The following is a 12973-nucleotide window of genomic DNA, read 5'->3' as shown; positions in this document are numbered from 1 at the left end:
ACATGTCCTTGTGGCACGATTGAGCATCCTTTGGATATATACCCAAAAGTGGTATTACTGGGTCTTGAGGAAGCTTGTTTAATTTTCTGAGAAATCGCCACACTGACATCCAAAGGCGTAAAGGAACTTCTAAAGCAACATAAAATCATGACCCTATCATGTAGGAAGAATACTTGGGGAACCACGATGGTCATACCTCACTCACCAAAATGGAATAAAAAGTCTCATTAGGCATTGCCTGGCACAAAGGGGAAAGGTGTGTTCTATGAGGCTGCATAGATGGAAAATATACAAAGACCGAATTCCATGCCATGTAAGGAAAACTGGTGGCCAGAGTTAGCGGCTTCTCGTTGTCAAAGAATCTTCAGAAGTGGACGATGTGGAGCCAGCACCTGCAGACTGAGCTTCCCGGATAGTGGACACCCAAATGGACTTGGTTCCAGCTTCCACTTAGTTCAGAGCAGCTCTTTCTTCCGTCTGTGGTCCTCTACCTGTGATTGAATTAATTAAAAGGAATCCTGAACTTGATCCTCACCCCCACCCCACACCTTGCCAAAAACAAAAAACAGACAACAGATTAGGCAGTTAGTTACCAGATGGAGTAAAGGAAAGTAGTATTTATTCAAGACCAGAACTGGCATATAGCTCAGGGTTAAGGTGCTTGCCCAGCATGATCAAGAACCATAGACCCAATCCCCACTCCTGGAAGGAAAAGGAAGGAAGAGAGAAAAATATGTTCAGATGTTTCATAGGGTAGGTACTTCAAAGACATCTGAGTCACTCTGCCGTATTTGCTGTGTGCTTCGCTCTGCACACAGCAAATGAGTGTTTGTCTCATTTCCTCCTTAAGCTGCCTGCAGGGTGGGTGTGAGCACCGTCTCCAGCTCTGGTGAGGGAACTGAGATCCTGGGAGGAAAACTAGCTCAAACAAGGTCACTAGCTCTTAAATGGATGAGGTCACTGGAGTTCACGTCTGTCTACAGAGAAGCTTGGTCATTCTGCCACATACGCCAGAAGAGGAACCCACCTTCACACGGAAGGTGACTCTAAACAGTCACTGGATGACGTGCAGAGTGCAGTGCCTGGCACATGGCAGTGTGTACGTGTGCCCGGGTCATCCTGGCAAACCAAGTTCATCTTGAGGCTCCTTCAGGGTCTGCCCAGCGTTGACACCATTCCAGTGAGTGTAGTGTGTGTGTCTTGTCACCAGCACCGCCCAGCCCAGTGGGCCTGAGTGCTGAATGGGCTTGTGGGCAGGGAGGAGGAAGAGGCAGATATATGGCTGGAGTTGGCAGAGCCAGGTGATGTATGTGGCGCCTGAGGGAGCTGCACAGTGACACTCTGGATTCCAGCCGGCAAGCGTCACTCCACTGGGATCGGCGCCGAATTATTGCTCCATATGAAACCGAGGACTGATGGGAGCTTTCAGTTACAGACTGATAGCAACAGCCAAAATTGGATTGTTTGCTATTTATTTTTTTTAACTTCTGTCAAGGTCACTACTGTAACAGGAAAACACTACCCAAGCAGCAGGTATTTTTCATCCACTCTGCCCGCAAGAACATTTGCAGCCACAACTTCTGTGACGGGGCCTTACCTAGGCAGCTCTCTCCCAGGAAAGATGCCCACATTACCAGGGCCGCTTAAGACCTGGCATTTCCTTCTCAGTTTAGGATCTGCCCCACCCCTCAGCACCCTCTGCCTGGTTACCAGTCCTCCAGCCTCTTCCAGTGCCCTGTGTCCCAGAAAGCCCCCACCCAGCAGTCCGTATTTACGTGTCTTCCCCTTTCCTGAACGTCTGCACCATCCCATCTAGCTGTTAATTCTCTTGTTGTGTCTACCCTTACATTAATGTTCATACTCACCAGATGCTGCTGCTAGGTCAGAGTCCATGTCAGAAACAGCTGGAACCTGTGTTAGGAAGCACTCTGTCAAGTCAGGATAGGCTTACAGTGAAAAGTACAGTCATGGATGGACGCTCCTACCCCCGTCAAAGCATGAGGAGAGTGGCTCTGCCCAGGGAGTATTTGTGGATAGACCCTGCCACTCCTGCTTCCTGAACCGTGGGCTAGGGATCATCTGGACTAGCCTTCAGTGGCCATGAGCCAGAGCAGGACCCCTGGAGCCCCAACCTCTGTAGTTTTCCCCCTGCGCGCTGAGGCCAGCCTCCCTGAACCATTTGCTTTTTCTCCCCAGTACATGGAGAAGCAGAGGAAGCGTGAGGCAGAAGAGCGGCGCCGCTTCCCGCTAGAGCAGCGGCTGAAGGAGCACATCATTGGTCAGGAGAGTGCCATTGCCACCGTGGGTGCTGGTGAGTCCTCGGCACTGGGGGGGGTGGCGAGAGTCGGGGCAGCTTGTGCTCCACCACAGAGGTGCAAGGCTGCCCCAAAGCCAGAGACATGTGGTTTATATTCAGGGTTATCATTTGTGAAGTACCATCTGTATGCCAGGTATTGTCTTAAGCTCTTGGCGTATTTTAGGTCATTTAGTCCTTATAGCAGTGCTATGAGATGGACACCATTAAATACCATTTTACAGAGGAACATGTTGCGGCATCTAAGAAATTTGCTCGAGGATGCTTTCCTGGGCTTGGAATCAAACTCTTGTCATCATCTGGTCCATTAGCCTACCTCCTACTTTGAAGGTGAGACATCTGAGACCAGAGAGGTGGTAGCTGAGCTAGAACGAGACTTCGGTCTCTATATGCCAGCCAGCCCAGAACTCAATCCCAGACTTTGAGAATGGTTTGCCAGCAGCCGCATGGCCGGATCTCAAGAAATGCCTTCTTCCCCACTGCTAACGGGCTCGTTCCCATCCTGAGGCTCCACCAAGCACAGCTCTCTCTCAGCAGATGTGTACACTAGACGCTGCTGAAGGCAGGGGCCTCGCCTCTGTTCTAAATCTCAAACCCATGCCTGTTTCAGGGTGACTTGAGGCAGGTGAGGAGGGAAGCAGGTGCTTGTACCAGACTAAACTAATTGCAGGTGGTGGTGAGCTCTCCCCTCAATACAAGTGATTCTCCAAGGAGAGTCTGCACCAGCTGCCACAGTTTCAGGCCTTGGTTTACACCTATGAAATCAGAATCTGGTTTTTATGATCTGCCACTGAACCAGAGTGTAACACCCTCTATCCTAAACTGTCTATGCCAGTCCTGCTAACTGGCCCCTCTAGTTCTAGGCATATCCTCCCATTCCATACCACCCAGTGTCTGTCCAGGACTCACTGCGCTCTGCCCACTAAGAAAGGAGCCATCAGGTGGGAATCTAGGCTGCCCTCTGGGACATTCTGGGGACACATTAGGAAGTGATCAGAAAATGGTGGCAGTTACCCCAAGACACATGGAGCCCATTTTACCTCCATCACCCTCATGCATCATGGAAGCTTATGAGACTTTCAGCAGGGGCCTGACTCCTGCAGAGGATGAACAGAGCCTAGGGACCAACGCTGGCGTCCCCTATAAAAGTCAGAAGTGACCACGTCTATGTCCAGCTGCCACATACGGGGTAGGAGCCCCACCTAAAGGCCTAACAGAACACACCATTGCCCTCGGTGATGCAGCCGACTTTCTCCTGACCTTCACTTCTCAGCAGCCCCTCAAGCTCAGAAGCTAAAACACTTCCTGAGATGCTGCTTTCCTCTGTGTACTTCGGCTTCTTTGGCATCACGTTTCTTGCCTTTATAGTGAAGTACCATGACCAACAACCCCATGACTTTGAAGCCCATGTTTTTCTATATGCCACCAAGCCCACAATCTAGTCCCTGTCCTCAAGATGTTTTCTTGGGTTGGGTCCTGTACTCTTGAGAGCTCCATTCCCTCTCTCTGTCCTGAACTCTGCACGAGATCAACAGTAAACTGGCTGCCAGGAAGGCCCACCCCTTGCCCCATTGTGTATAGATTGTCCCTGCTATGGCTCTGGTGACCCTACACAAGACAGTACCCTTGGGGCCCATGTTGTACAGGGCTGTGCTCTTTCTTTATTTCACTTACTGTGTACCTGCCTTTCTGAGGAGCCACTCTGAGGATGTCCTATCCCATGTTCATTCCTGTGACCAGATCCTAGAAGCTTTAGTGGCTGTAGCTGCAAGCCTGGTCAAAGCATGAGACACTTTCTACCCAGGACCCTGGCACCTCAGAACCCCAGCAGGCATAGGAGCGTGGCAGGTGTAGAGGACATTTAGGCATTTCTGGACTCCAAGCTAGTGTCGTGTGTGTGTTTAGGACCATCTGGATGGACACAGAGCCTGGCACCCCATGGGTACCATGAGAATGGGCAGCCAGAGAAGTCCTACAGAATGAATTGATTTGATAAATGGCCATTTATTACCCTCACGAATTGGCTGAAACCAATTTCGGTCACATCAACCCCTGGTAAGTGCTGGGATATTGATTTGTGCAAAGTAATACAGTGAATTTATCAGTGTGATCCCCAGCTGCGGGGCTTCTAGCAAGGCTGGCGCACAGTTACTGCCTTACAAATGGAGGAGCTAAAGTACCAGTCCTGCAAACCAGGCCCCCAAGGCTGCTCTTGTCTGTTAGGGTCACCAGTTCCATGAGGTCACACAGACTACATGGGCATGGAAAGTGAGCTTCTTCTTCCAGAACCCAGTCAAGTGATAGAAGATGGCAGACTTCCTGGGAGCTCGCACCAGCCCCGCTCTCCTCAGAAGGGCTGTCTGCTGAGCACACCAGAACTAGCCTCTTAGAATATTTCCTTGGCTCCACCTCACTTCTCTCCATGGTTCTCAGACCTAACCTCTCTTTCTTATCCTGTACAATTTTTACTGATTTCACTGCTGTGATAAAATACCTAACAAGAAGCAAACATAGCGGGTCGGTGATGGCACACGCCTTTTATACCAGCACTTGGGAGACAGAGACAGGTGGATCTCTGTGAGTTCGAGGCCAGTTCAAGAATACAGTCCATAATAGCAGGCAAACCATGGTGATAGGAGCTTCAGGCAGTTGCTAATAGAGCAAGCAGCTATTGCTGGTGCTTCATTCACTTTCCTTGTTACTGAGACCCTGCCCGTGAAATGCTACCACCACCACAGTTAACCTAATCTAGAAAAATCCCTGAGGCATGCCCAGAGGCTTGTCACCTAGGTGAATCTAGAACCTGTCAAGTTGACAGTGTGAACCATCACATCGTGATGCTCTGATCTGGCCATGCAGTGGCCTCCTCTCCTTCCCCTGGTGTTCCTGCTGGGCCGGAGTGACCTTTAGAGAACACGTATCTGAACAGCACTCCCGTGCTGCAGCCTGTGAGTGTCCTTACTGTCCTAATGTGGCACATGGACCCACCGCTGGTGCTGCTGCCCCCTCCATCGCTGCCTCTGCCCGCAGCACCCACCAGCCACAGCACCCTGCCTTTGCTTTCCTTTCTGAGTCTGTCATGCTGCCCTCTCTGCCTGAAGCTCCTCCTCTGACCTGCCACCCTGGGGTCCGGTCCAGCCCTACACAGTGACTAACGTTGGGTAGCAGTATACTTCAGGCTCTGTAAGAAGAGACCAGGATTTGTTGTGTTATCCATTCCCACTCAAAGGAAGTGCTAATTCACTTATGTGCTGTGGCCCTTTGTGCCCCTGTCAACTACTCTGAGGAGAGAAGAGAAGCAACAGCCCTGCCCTCCAGCAGCTCACAGGCGTACTAGAGGGAACACTCATAAGGTTGTTAGTTACAGTGATCCTCCTTGGCCTTTGACCTCCTGAGTGGGCAGCAGGTCAGCCTGCAGATACCTGGCAGCTTCAGAACTGTGTCTGTATAGGGACATTCCCCCAGGTCCCAACAGAGCCTCGGCGTTCCCTGCACTCCCACGTGCAACTCCGTGCAGCCACAGCACATCTGCAATGCACATCTGCACATGCACCTCGGGCCTGACCACACACCCTTCCCTGGCAGTGCCTTCCAGCTTTCCCCTGAACGTATGGCCTTTTCCCTGGGCTTCCTGAGAGCAGCTGTCATCACTTTGATGGTTTGCTGTCTCCTCAGAGATCAGGACCTTCCACCTGTGTCAGCTGTTTCCCGGGGTTGGGTCACAGCTGTACAAAGGTGAATGAAGACAGAGCCCATGTTGATACCGCTTGTAGACTCAAGGGTGACTCTGAGCCACGAGCATCTCTGAAGAGCTGGTTCCACGGGAGATGCCACAGCATGGAACAGCTGTGTTCTCGGTTACTTTGGGAATCCTCTCACATGAGACCTTTAGAACTTATCCAGAGGGGCTGGAGAAATGACTCGCCAGTTAAGAGCACTGGCTGCTCTTACAGAGGACCTGAGTTCAGTTCCCAGTACCCACATTGGGTGGCTCACAACTGCCTGTAATTCCAACTTCAAGGGTCTGACACCCTCTTCTGGCCTTCAGCTACTTGTCTACATGGCATACACACATAAATAAAAATAAATTTAAGCCAAGCGACAGTACCGCATGCCTTTAATCCCAGCACTCAAGGGGGCAGGGGCAGGCTGATCTCTATGAGTTAAAGACCAGCCTGGTCTACAGAGTGAGTTCTAGGACAGCCAGAGATACACAGAGAAACCCTGTCTCAAAAAATAAATAAATTTAAAAATAAAAAGAATTATCAGGAAATATGAGTCAGCTAGCCAGGCTGCCCCAGAACCTTCAGTTGAATGGAAGCAGAATCCTGGGCTGAGAGGAGGCAGCTCTTTCTTCTCTTTGCTTTTTCACACATCAGAGCCTTCTTAGAATGTCCTATTCTACCTCATGCTCCAGTATGAATGCCATCCAGTCATGGATGCTCCACCATACTCCCGGCACACCGTCCCATCTGGTCACAGGTGCTCCACCATACTCCCTGCACACCGTCCCATCCGGTCACAGGTGCTCCACCATATTTCCGGCACACCGTCCCATCCAGTAACAGGTGCTCCACCATACTCCCGGCACACCGTCCCATCCGGAGCCCTCAGTCTTCGTAACAGTGCTTCCTTCAGCAGTGTGTGCCAAGTGAATGGCAAAGCTTGTTTGCAGAAAGGATGCATAAGACTCCTCAAGGGCTCAAAAGAGACCAGAAGCCTTTCTCCAGAGTGGCAGAAACCACCAGCAGAACTGAGTCTCTCCCAGCCACACTGTCCTCTATAAAATGGGAATTGGAGACTCGGCCTTCCTTTTTACAGTCCCAGAAATACCAAGAATTAATTTAGTCAACAAACATTAAGCCATCAAACCGATGAGGGCTTAGTTCAACGTGTCTAGCACCGGCCTCCCCAGAACAGGTTGAGGTGGGGGCACTTTCTCCTCCAGATACGAGGGCAGCTAGCAGAAGAAAACACCTTACATTGTTTTCCCATGTCTGGTTTTGATTTCCTCCTGTATGAAGCAGAGACAGTACATGCGTCTCGAGACTCTTACACTGTTGAGGGAATTTAAAAACGCTGACAGTAGCTGGGCATGGTGGCGCACGCCTTTAGTCCCAGCACTCAGGAGGCAGAGGCAGGCGGATCCCTGTGAGTTCAAAGCTAGCCTGGTCTACAAAGCGAATTCTAGGACAGCTAGGGCTACATGGAGAAACCCTGTCTCAAAGAAGATGCTGACACCACGGCAGTTCGTGGTGGCTCCCACTTTTAATTCTAGCACTTGGGAGGCAGAGGCAGGTGGATCTCTTTGAGTTTGAGGCCTGGTCTACAGAACAAGTTCCAAGATAGCCAGGGCTACACAGAGAAACTCTTCTCTCAAAAAACATAAATAAATAAAAAATAAGAAAGAAAGGAAATAAAAAATAGAAAAATTTAAAATGCCGACCCTGACTGCCACCATTGCCCCCACTGCAGCCCCTGCTGCTTCCACCCTGTCACTGCGCTCTGCAGCCTTCCTTCCTGCTCTCCTGACCATTGAGTCACTTCTTCATGCAGAGCTGACAGCGTATGAGTCTGTGTGCACTCTAGAAGTGAAGAAATGGGAACTGTAAAGGAATGGGTATTTTACTGAGTCAGGCACAAGACTCCAGGCTAGCTCCTCCTAACTCATCATCTCTACCATGCCACCCTGTAAATGAATACACACAGAGAATTGATTGGCTGGGGCCATTTTGGTGGAATTAACCCTGAAGACTTGGTACAGATGCATCCTTCAGTGGCCTCACAGTAAAAGCCCTAGCCAGGAAAAGGCATCTAGAAGGGACAGACACAAGCGGATGTGCACTAGCATGGCCTGTAAGAGCGGAAGCACATGGTTGGAACTTGCAGAGTTGGGGCTTTTAAGGGGGCATTAGGGAGGAGCTTCTGAGTTGCCCCCACCCCCGGCATTATGGAGAGAGCCAACCGTGGGAAAGACAGGACCAGGGGACAGTGTGCTGAATGGCTGAGTGTGCAGATTGGAGGACTACAGAGAGAACACTTTTGAGAGTGAGTCAGGGCTAGGAGAACTGACTCCCTTTGCTGTGCTCCTAACACAGTATATGCTCTTCTGAGTATGTTCCTATGAACCTGAGCAGGTTTCCTAATGTCTGTGTGTGTGTGTGTGTATAGACATGTATTATATATGTGTATATATTCTTACCTATAAAGCAGGAATCACCTTCCCTGCCCATCTTGCCCCCTATAATCATAGTGAGGAAATGTGGCATTACGGATACAAGGTTCTTTATAAGTTATAAAGCTCTAGCCAAGTAAGTTGCACATTTGCTGAGCCACAGAAAGAGCATCAGCACCATGGCCACATGGATGTTTCCATCTGGCCTCTTTGCAGGACTCTTCCAGGCTCCCCAGCCTTAGTTAGTCCTTGGCCACCCAACCAGCCACACACACCCTGGGGCTCTCGCCTTTTCCAGTTTTTCCTGGCTGCCTTCATTTTTCATTCTGTCGGACTCCATCTGCTTGGCCGTTTTTCTCTTCAGATATTATTAGAAATATCCAGAGTTATAATTGTTTAATGGTTGGCATTTCGCCTGTTTCACAGGGACCCCAGAGCAGGCCCACCCCAAACTCATGCCCTGGGTCTGACAGAATTGACCAGGGACAGCTGTGCGGTGGAGTCTGCCTGGCATTATAAAGAGCTCTCCCCCAGGTGCATTATTAGAGAGGCGGGGAAAGATGGCCCCGGGTGTAATTCAATTCCACATTCTCCATGGTGAGTTGGTTTTTTTCTTGTGCTGCACAGCCCAGCAATGGGCTAGGATGCTACCCCAAAAGAACAGCCAAGAGCAGAACCTCACAAATGTGATACCCTGCCTGAGGGGGCCATACCACCTGTCTGAGTGATGCTGGGTCCTTCTGCCTCCCCAGATATACAAAGCCTAACCCTGCTCCAGGCTTCCTCTGTTCTCAATACAGATTCTCATCTCTGCCAGCTTTTGGGAGAATGCTGACCTTTTCTCAGTCCTGCCTTTATTTATATATATATATATATATATATATATATATATATATACACATACATACATACATATATGTATATATGTATGTATATATATATTCATTCACACACAGCATCCACAGAGTCTTCTTCCGTTTTACTACCTGGACCTGTTCCCAAATACCCTCAACCCTAGTTCAGTGTTTCTGTTGGCACGAGGGCAGGCTTGGGTTTCCCCCTTTAGCCCTCAGTTCAGGCCCATGAGGTCTCTGAGTATTCCTGACCAGCCTTTCAGACAGTCCCAACCAGCCAGTTAGAGCAGATCCAGATGCCAGCCCAGGGGAGCAATCAGGCCGTTTCCCCAGCTCCTTCTCCAGGGCAACTCCTGGCAGCACAGGTGGCTAGTCTGGATTCCGTGGGTTTGCATGGCTTCCATCTGTTGCTGGAAAGTGAAGAAGATGACAAGTACAGGCCTGAAAGCCTTAGACAGGTTGTCCAGACTCGGTCGGCTCCTACCCATCTCTTGTGTTCATGTCATCATCCTCTGCCCACCTCACTTTGTGCCAGCCACCTCTGCAGATCCCGTCAGCCCCTGAGATCTGTCATCATTTCTGCAGCTGCTTTGAGACTCAGCTGCATAACACTCAGGAGCTTGACTCCTCGAGATGGGCAGGCACATCCCTAGGCCTGTTGACTTCTCCACTGAGTCAGTTTCCAGGCCTTGTGCTCTGACATATGTCCTTTTCTTATTTTCCTGACACTCTGGGGACCAGAGCAGACACACACAGTTCCATCTGCAGACAGACCCTGATGGTGCACAGTGCTCTGTCCTCTTGTGTCCTCTTCCTGCTCCTAACATCAGTGTCTCTGTTAGTGCAACCCAAATTCGATCTCGCTTCTTACAGCAGCTGTATTGGGATTTTTTTTTTTTTAATAAAGACAAGTTTTGGGAAAGAACTCTTGTGTGACTTAAACAAGTCTCTCTTTATCCATCTTTCTGTTTCCTGTTCCAGATAATGGAGTTAAAAATCCTTTTCCTTCAGTGTTTTATGGGTCTTGAATAAATACAAGTTTCCAATTGTACCTAGTGTTCAATAGAATACTCTTATTACGGTCCTGCCTTGTCCCACCTGAAACCTGATTCTCCCACTCCATACTGAGACTCAGCTTCTTCACCTTCATGCATAGCCCTTGAAGCAGAGCTTCAAGAACTTAGTGCAGATCTGCCCCACTCCTCACCCCCAGCCTTCCAGAGTTAGCAGAGATGGACCCCAAGCTCTACACTACCCTTGATTGGCCCCAGAAATTCTTTTAGCTATTTCCACTTCTTAAATCACAACAGAGCAGATATTGGTTTCCCCAAATGGGAAACAGCCCAAATCTTGCACCTCCCTGGGCCCCTAGAGGCATCACCATAAAATCTTCCCTCTACTTTTCCAAGTGATAGAGGGGTGACCAGCGAGAGTTAACATTCCTCTCAGATTCTCCTTCACCAGTCCCCCACCCCTTCACCTCCATTCACCATCCACCCGCCTCTCCGTTTCCCTAGCAACGCTGAGTGCTCATCCTGGAAAACTTTATCCGAAATCTGCTCTGGGCAGCTTTCCAAATCCATGCTAACCTGATTAGGTGTCTCTAGGGACCTTGCCAGCTAATCAGATTAGGCAGCACTAATGGTAGTGAGGACTTTGAGTGGGCACAGAGCAGTAAAACATATTGTATACTTAGTGATAATTATCCTGCCTTTTGTGTCATTGATTTATCTGTCTCCCTCCCCATCCCGTGTTGTGTGTTTGGCCGTAGCGATCCGGAGGAAGGAGAATGGCTGGTACGATGAGGAGCACCCTCTGGTCTTCCTCTTCTTGGGATCATCTGGAATAGGTAATCACAGGCAGATCGGCTAGCCACTGGGGCAGAAGAGCTGGAGAAGCTCCAGAAACAGCTGCCCAGACTACAGAGCTACCAAGAAAAGAAGACCTGGGCTTCTTAATCATGTTCCATTTACCAAGAGCTGGAATCGCTACTCCTTCCCCTGTCGTGGTTCAAGGGTGAATTTACTTGGTGCACCAGACCACTGGGTCCTGTTATCCCTGGCCCACGTACTGTGCATCCCCAGGGCTCCCTTTGGGGACAACTGAACCACCTTAATTGCCTGGCACATGAGCTGTACTTGGGGCAGCTTACCTTTGGGGAGCTCAGGAGAACTGTTCTGGTAGTCAGCTGGGCTGTGCCCTCCGAGATAATTCTCCGCCTTTCCTCCACCCGTCTCGTGGTCTCACCACAACCTCTTCCTCCACCCGCACCGTGGTCTAACCACAACCTCTTCCCCTACCAGCAACTTCATGGATCTGACTCTCCTCGGATCCCAGAAAGTTGATGTACCCACAGAGTGGCTTTACCATCATTCTAGATGGCCCTTCCAAGATACCACTTTGCCACAAGATCATCTGTGGAGCTCATGGGAAGGACTCTATCCTCCTCGGCCATTTCTTGGCTTGAGGTTTCAGGATCTAGCTGAGTGGCTGGATCCTGAGTGTGCGCAAGAGATGCAGAGCAAGAGGCCATAAGCAGGGCACTCAAGAAGAGATGCGGTTTGTGCTGAGCTCCAAAGGATGTGTTGGTTTATGAGTCTTCCTGCCTGTCCCACTCTGAGAGTGCGATACAGAGAAAAGCCCGTGGTTCCATCACAGGACAATTGGGAGACAGTCCAGACTTTCATTGTGGTCCCAACTTCACCATTTATTTTCTGGGTGACCAATTTTGGGAGAGCTTCTGAATCTCAGCTCCCTATCCGTAGGAGTACTTGTCAGGGCCCATGTATTCCTAGTGTTCTTTTTAACTTTTTAAGACAGGGTCTCTCTGCATAGCCCTAACTGTCCTGGAGCTCACTATGTAGATCCTCTGCCTCTGCCTCCTGAGTGCTGGGATCAAAGATGTGAGCCACCACTCCTAGCCCTAGTGTTCTTTCACGCCGAAGACCGTTGCCTGGGCCTGATCCACCTCATCCCCTTATTCCTAGGGAAAACCGAACTGGCCAAGCAGACTGCCAAGTATATGCACAAAGATGCCAAAAAGGTAAGGAATTAAGACCAAGGTCTAGTCGACAAACCAGGGAAACCTTGCCGTTCATGACTGTTGTCCTGAAGAGCTGGCCCTGGCCCCAGAAACAGGCCTCAGTTGTAGCCAGGACTGGCTCCAGGAATCATCTCTTCATGCCACAGTCTCTGCAGCTGTGAAATGAAAATGGCCATCCTTAGCCGGCCTTTGTTAGGACTCTTTGGAGAAATAGGTGAGATTTCATCCACACGTAGCTGAGCACCCGGCCCATGCCAAGCTAACAGTGTGTATTATATTGAGACCCCTGTCTGCAGGAGCTCAGGCTAGCTCAGTGTTAGTCAGGTAGGGCTGTGCTACAGGCACCTCGGGAGGCACTGGAGAAAACAAGTAGGGATCGTTTGGTGTCTGCTGCGTCTCTGTCTAGCCTGTGCCCTCAACTGGGACTGCCGCTCTGCTCCTTCTTGTAGCCCAGAGCCATGGGCTCTCCCCAGCAAAGAGCCATTCCCAGCCCCATTTATCCACACCTGACTTTTAAAGGCCTTGGGTGACAGGGATGCTTTTGAAAAATCAGTCCTTGCTGACAATACAAAATACTCAATAAAAGC

General features: G+C 50.0%; 1 protein-coding gene across 1 annotated transcript in view; it reads left to right on the top strand.

The window, feature by feature from the left end:
• Positions 1–12973, top strand: part of Clpb (ClpB family mitochondrial disaggregase) — a 131105-nt gene that overhangs the window by 100382 nt on the left and 17750 nt on the right. Inside the window, exons 7-9 of the mRNA XM_057778193.1 lie at positions 2197–2311; positions 11115–11192; positions 12331–12386. Of these exons, the coding sequence (XP_057634176.1) occupies positions 2197–2311; positions 11115–11192; positions 12331–12386 (249 nt within the window). The remainder of the gene's footprint in view (positions 1–2196; positions 2312–11114; positions 11193–12330; positions 12387–12973) is intronic.

Source organism: Chionomys nivalis, chromosome 8 (genome assembly GCF_950005125.1).
Source record: "Chionomys nivalis chromosome 8, mChiNiv1.1, whole genome shotgun sequence".
Lineage (NCBI taxonomy): Eukaryota > Metazoa > Chordata > Mammalia > Rodentia > Cricetidae > Chionomys > Chionomys nivalis.
Note: the sequence above shows the minus strand (reverse complement) of the source record. Positions and strands in the feature narration are given on the sequence as shown.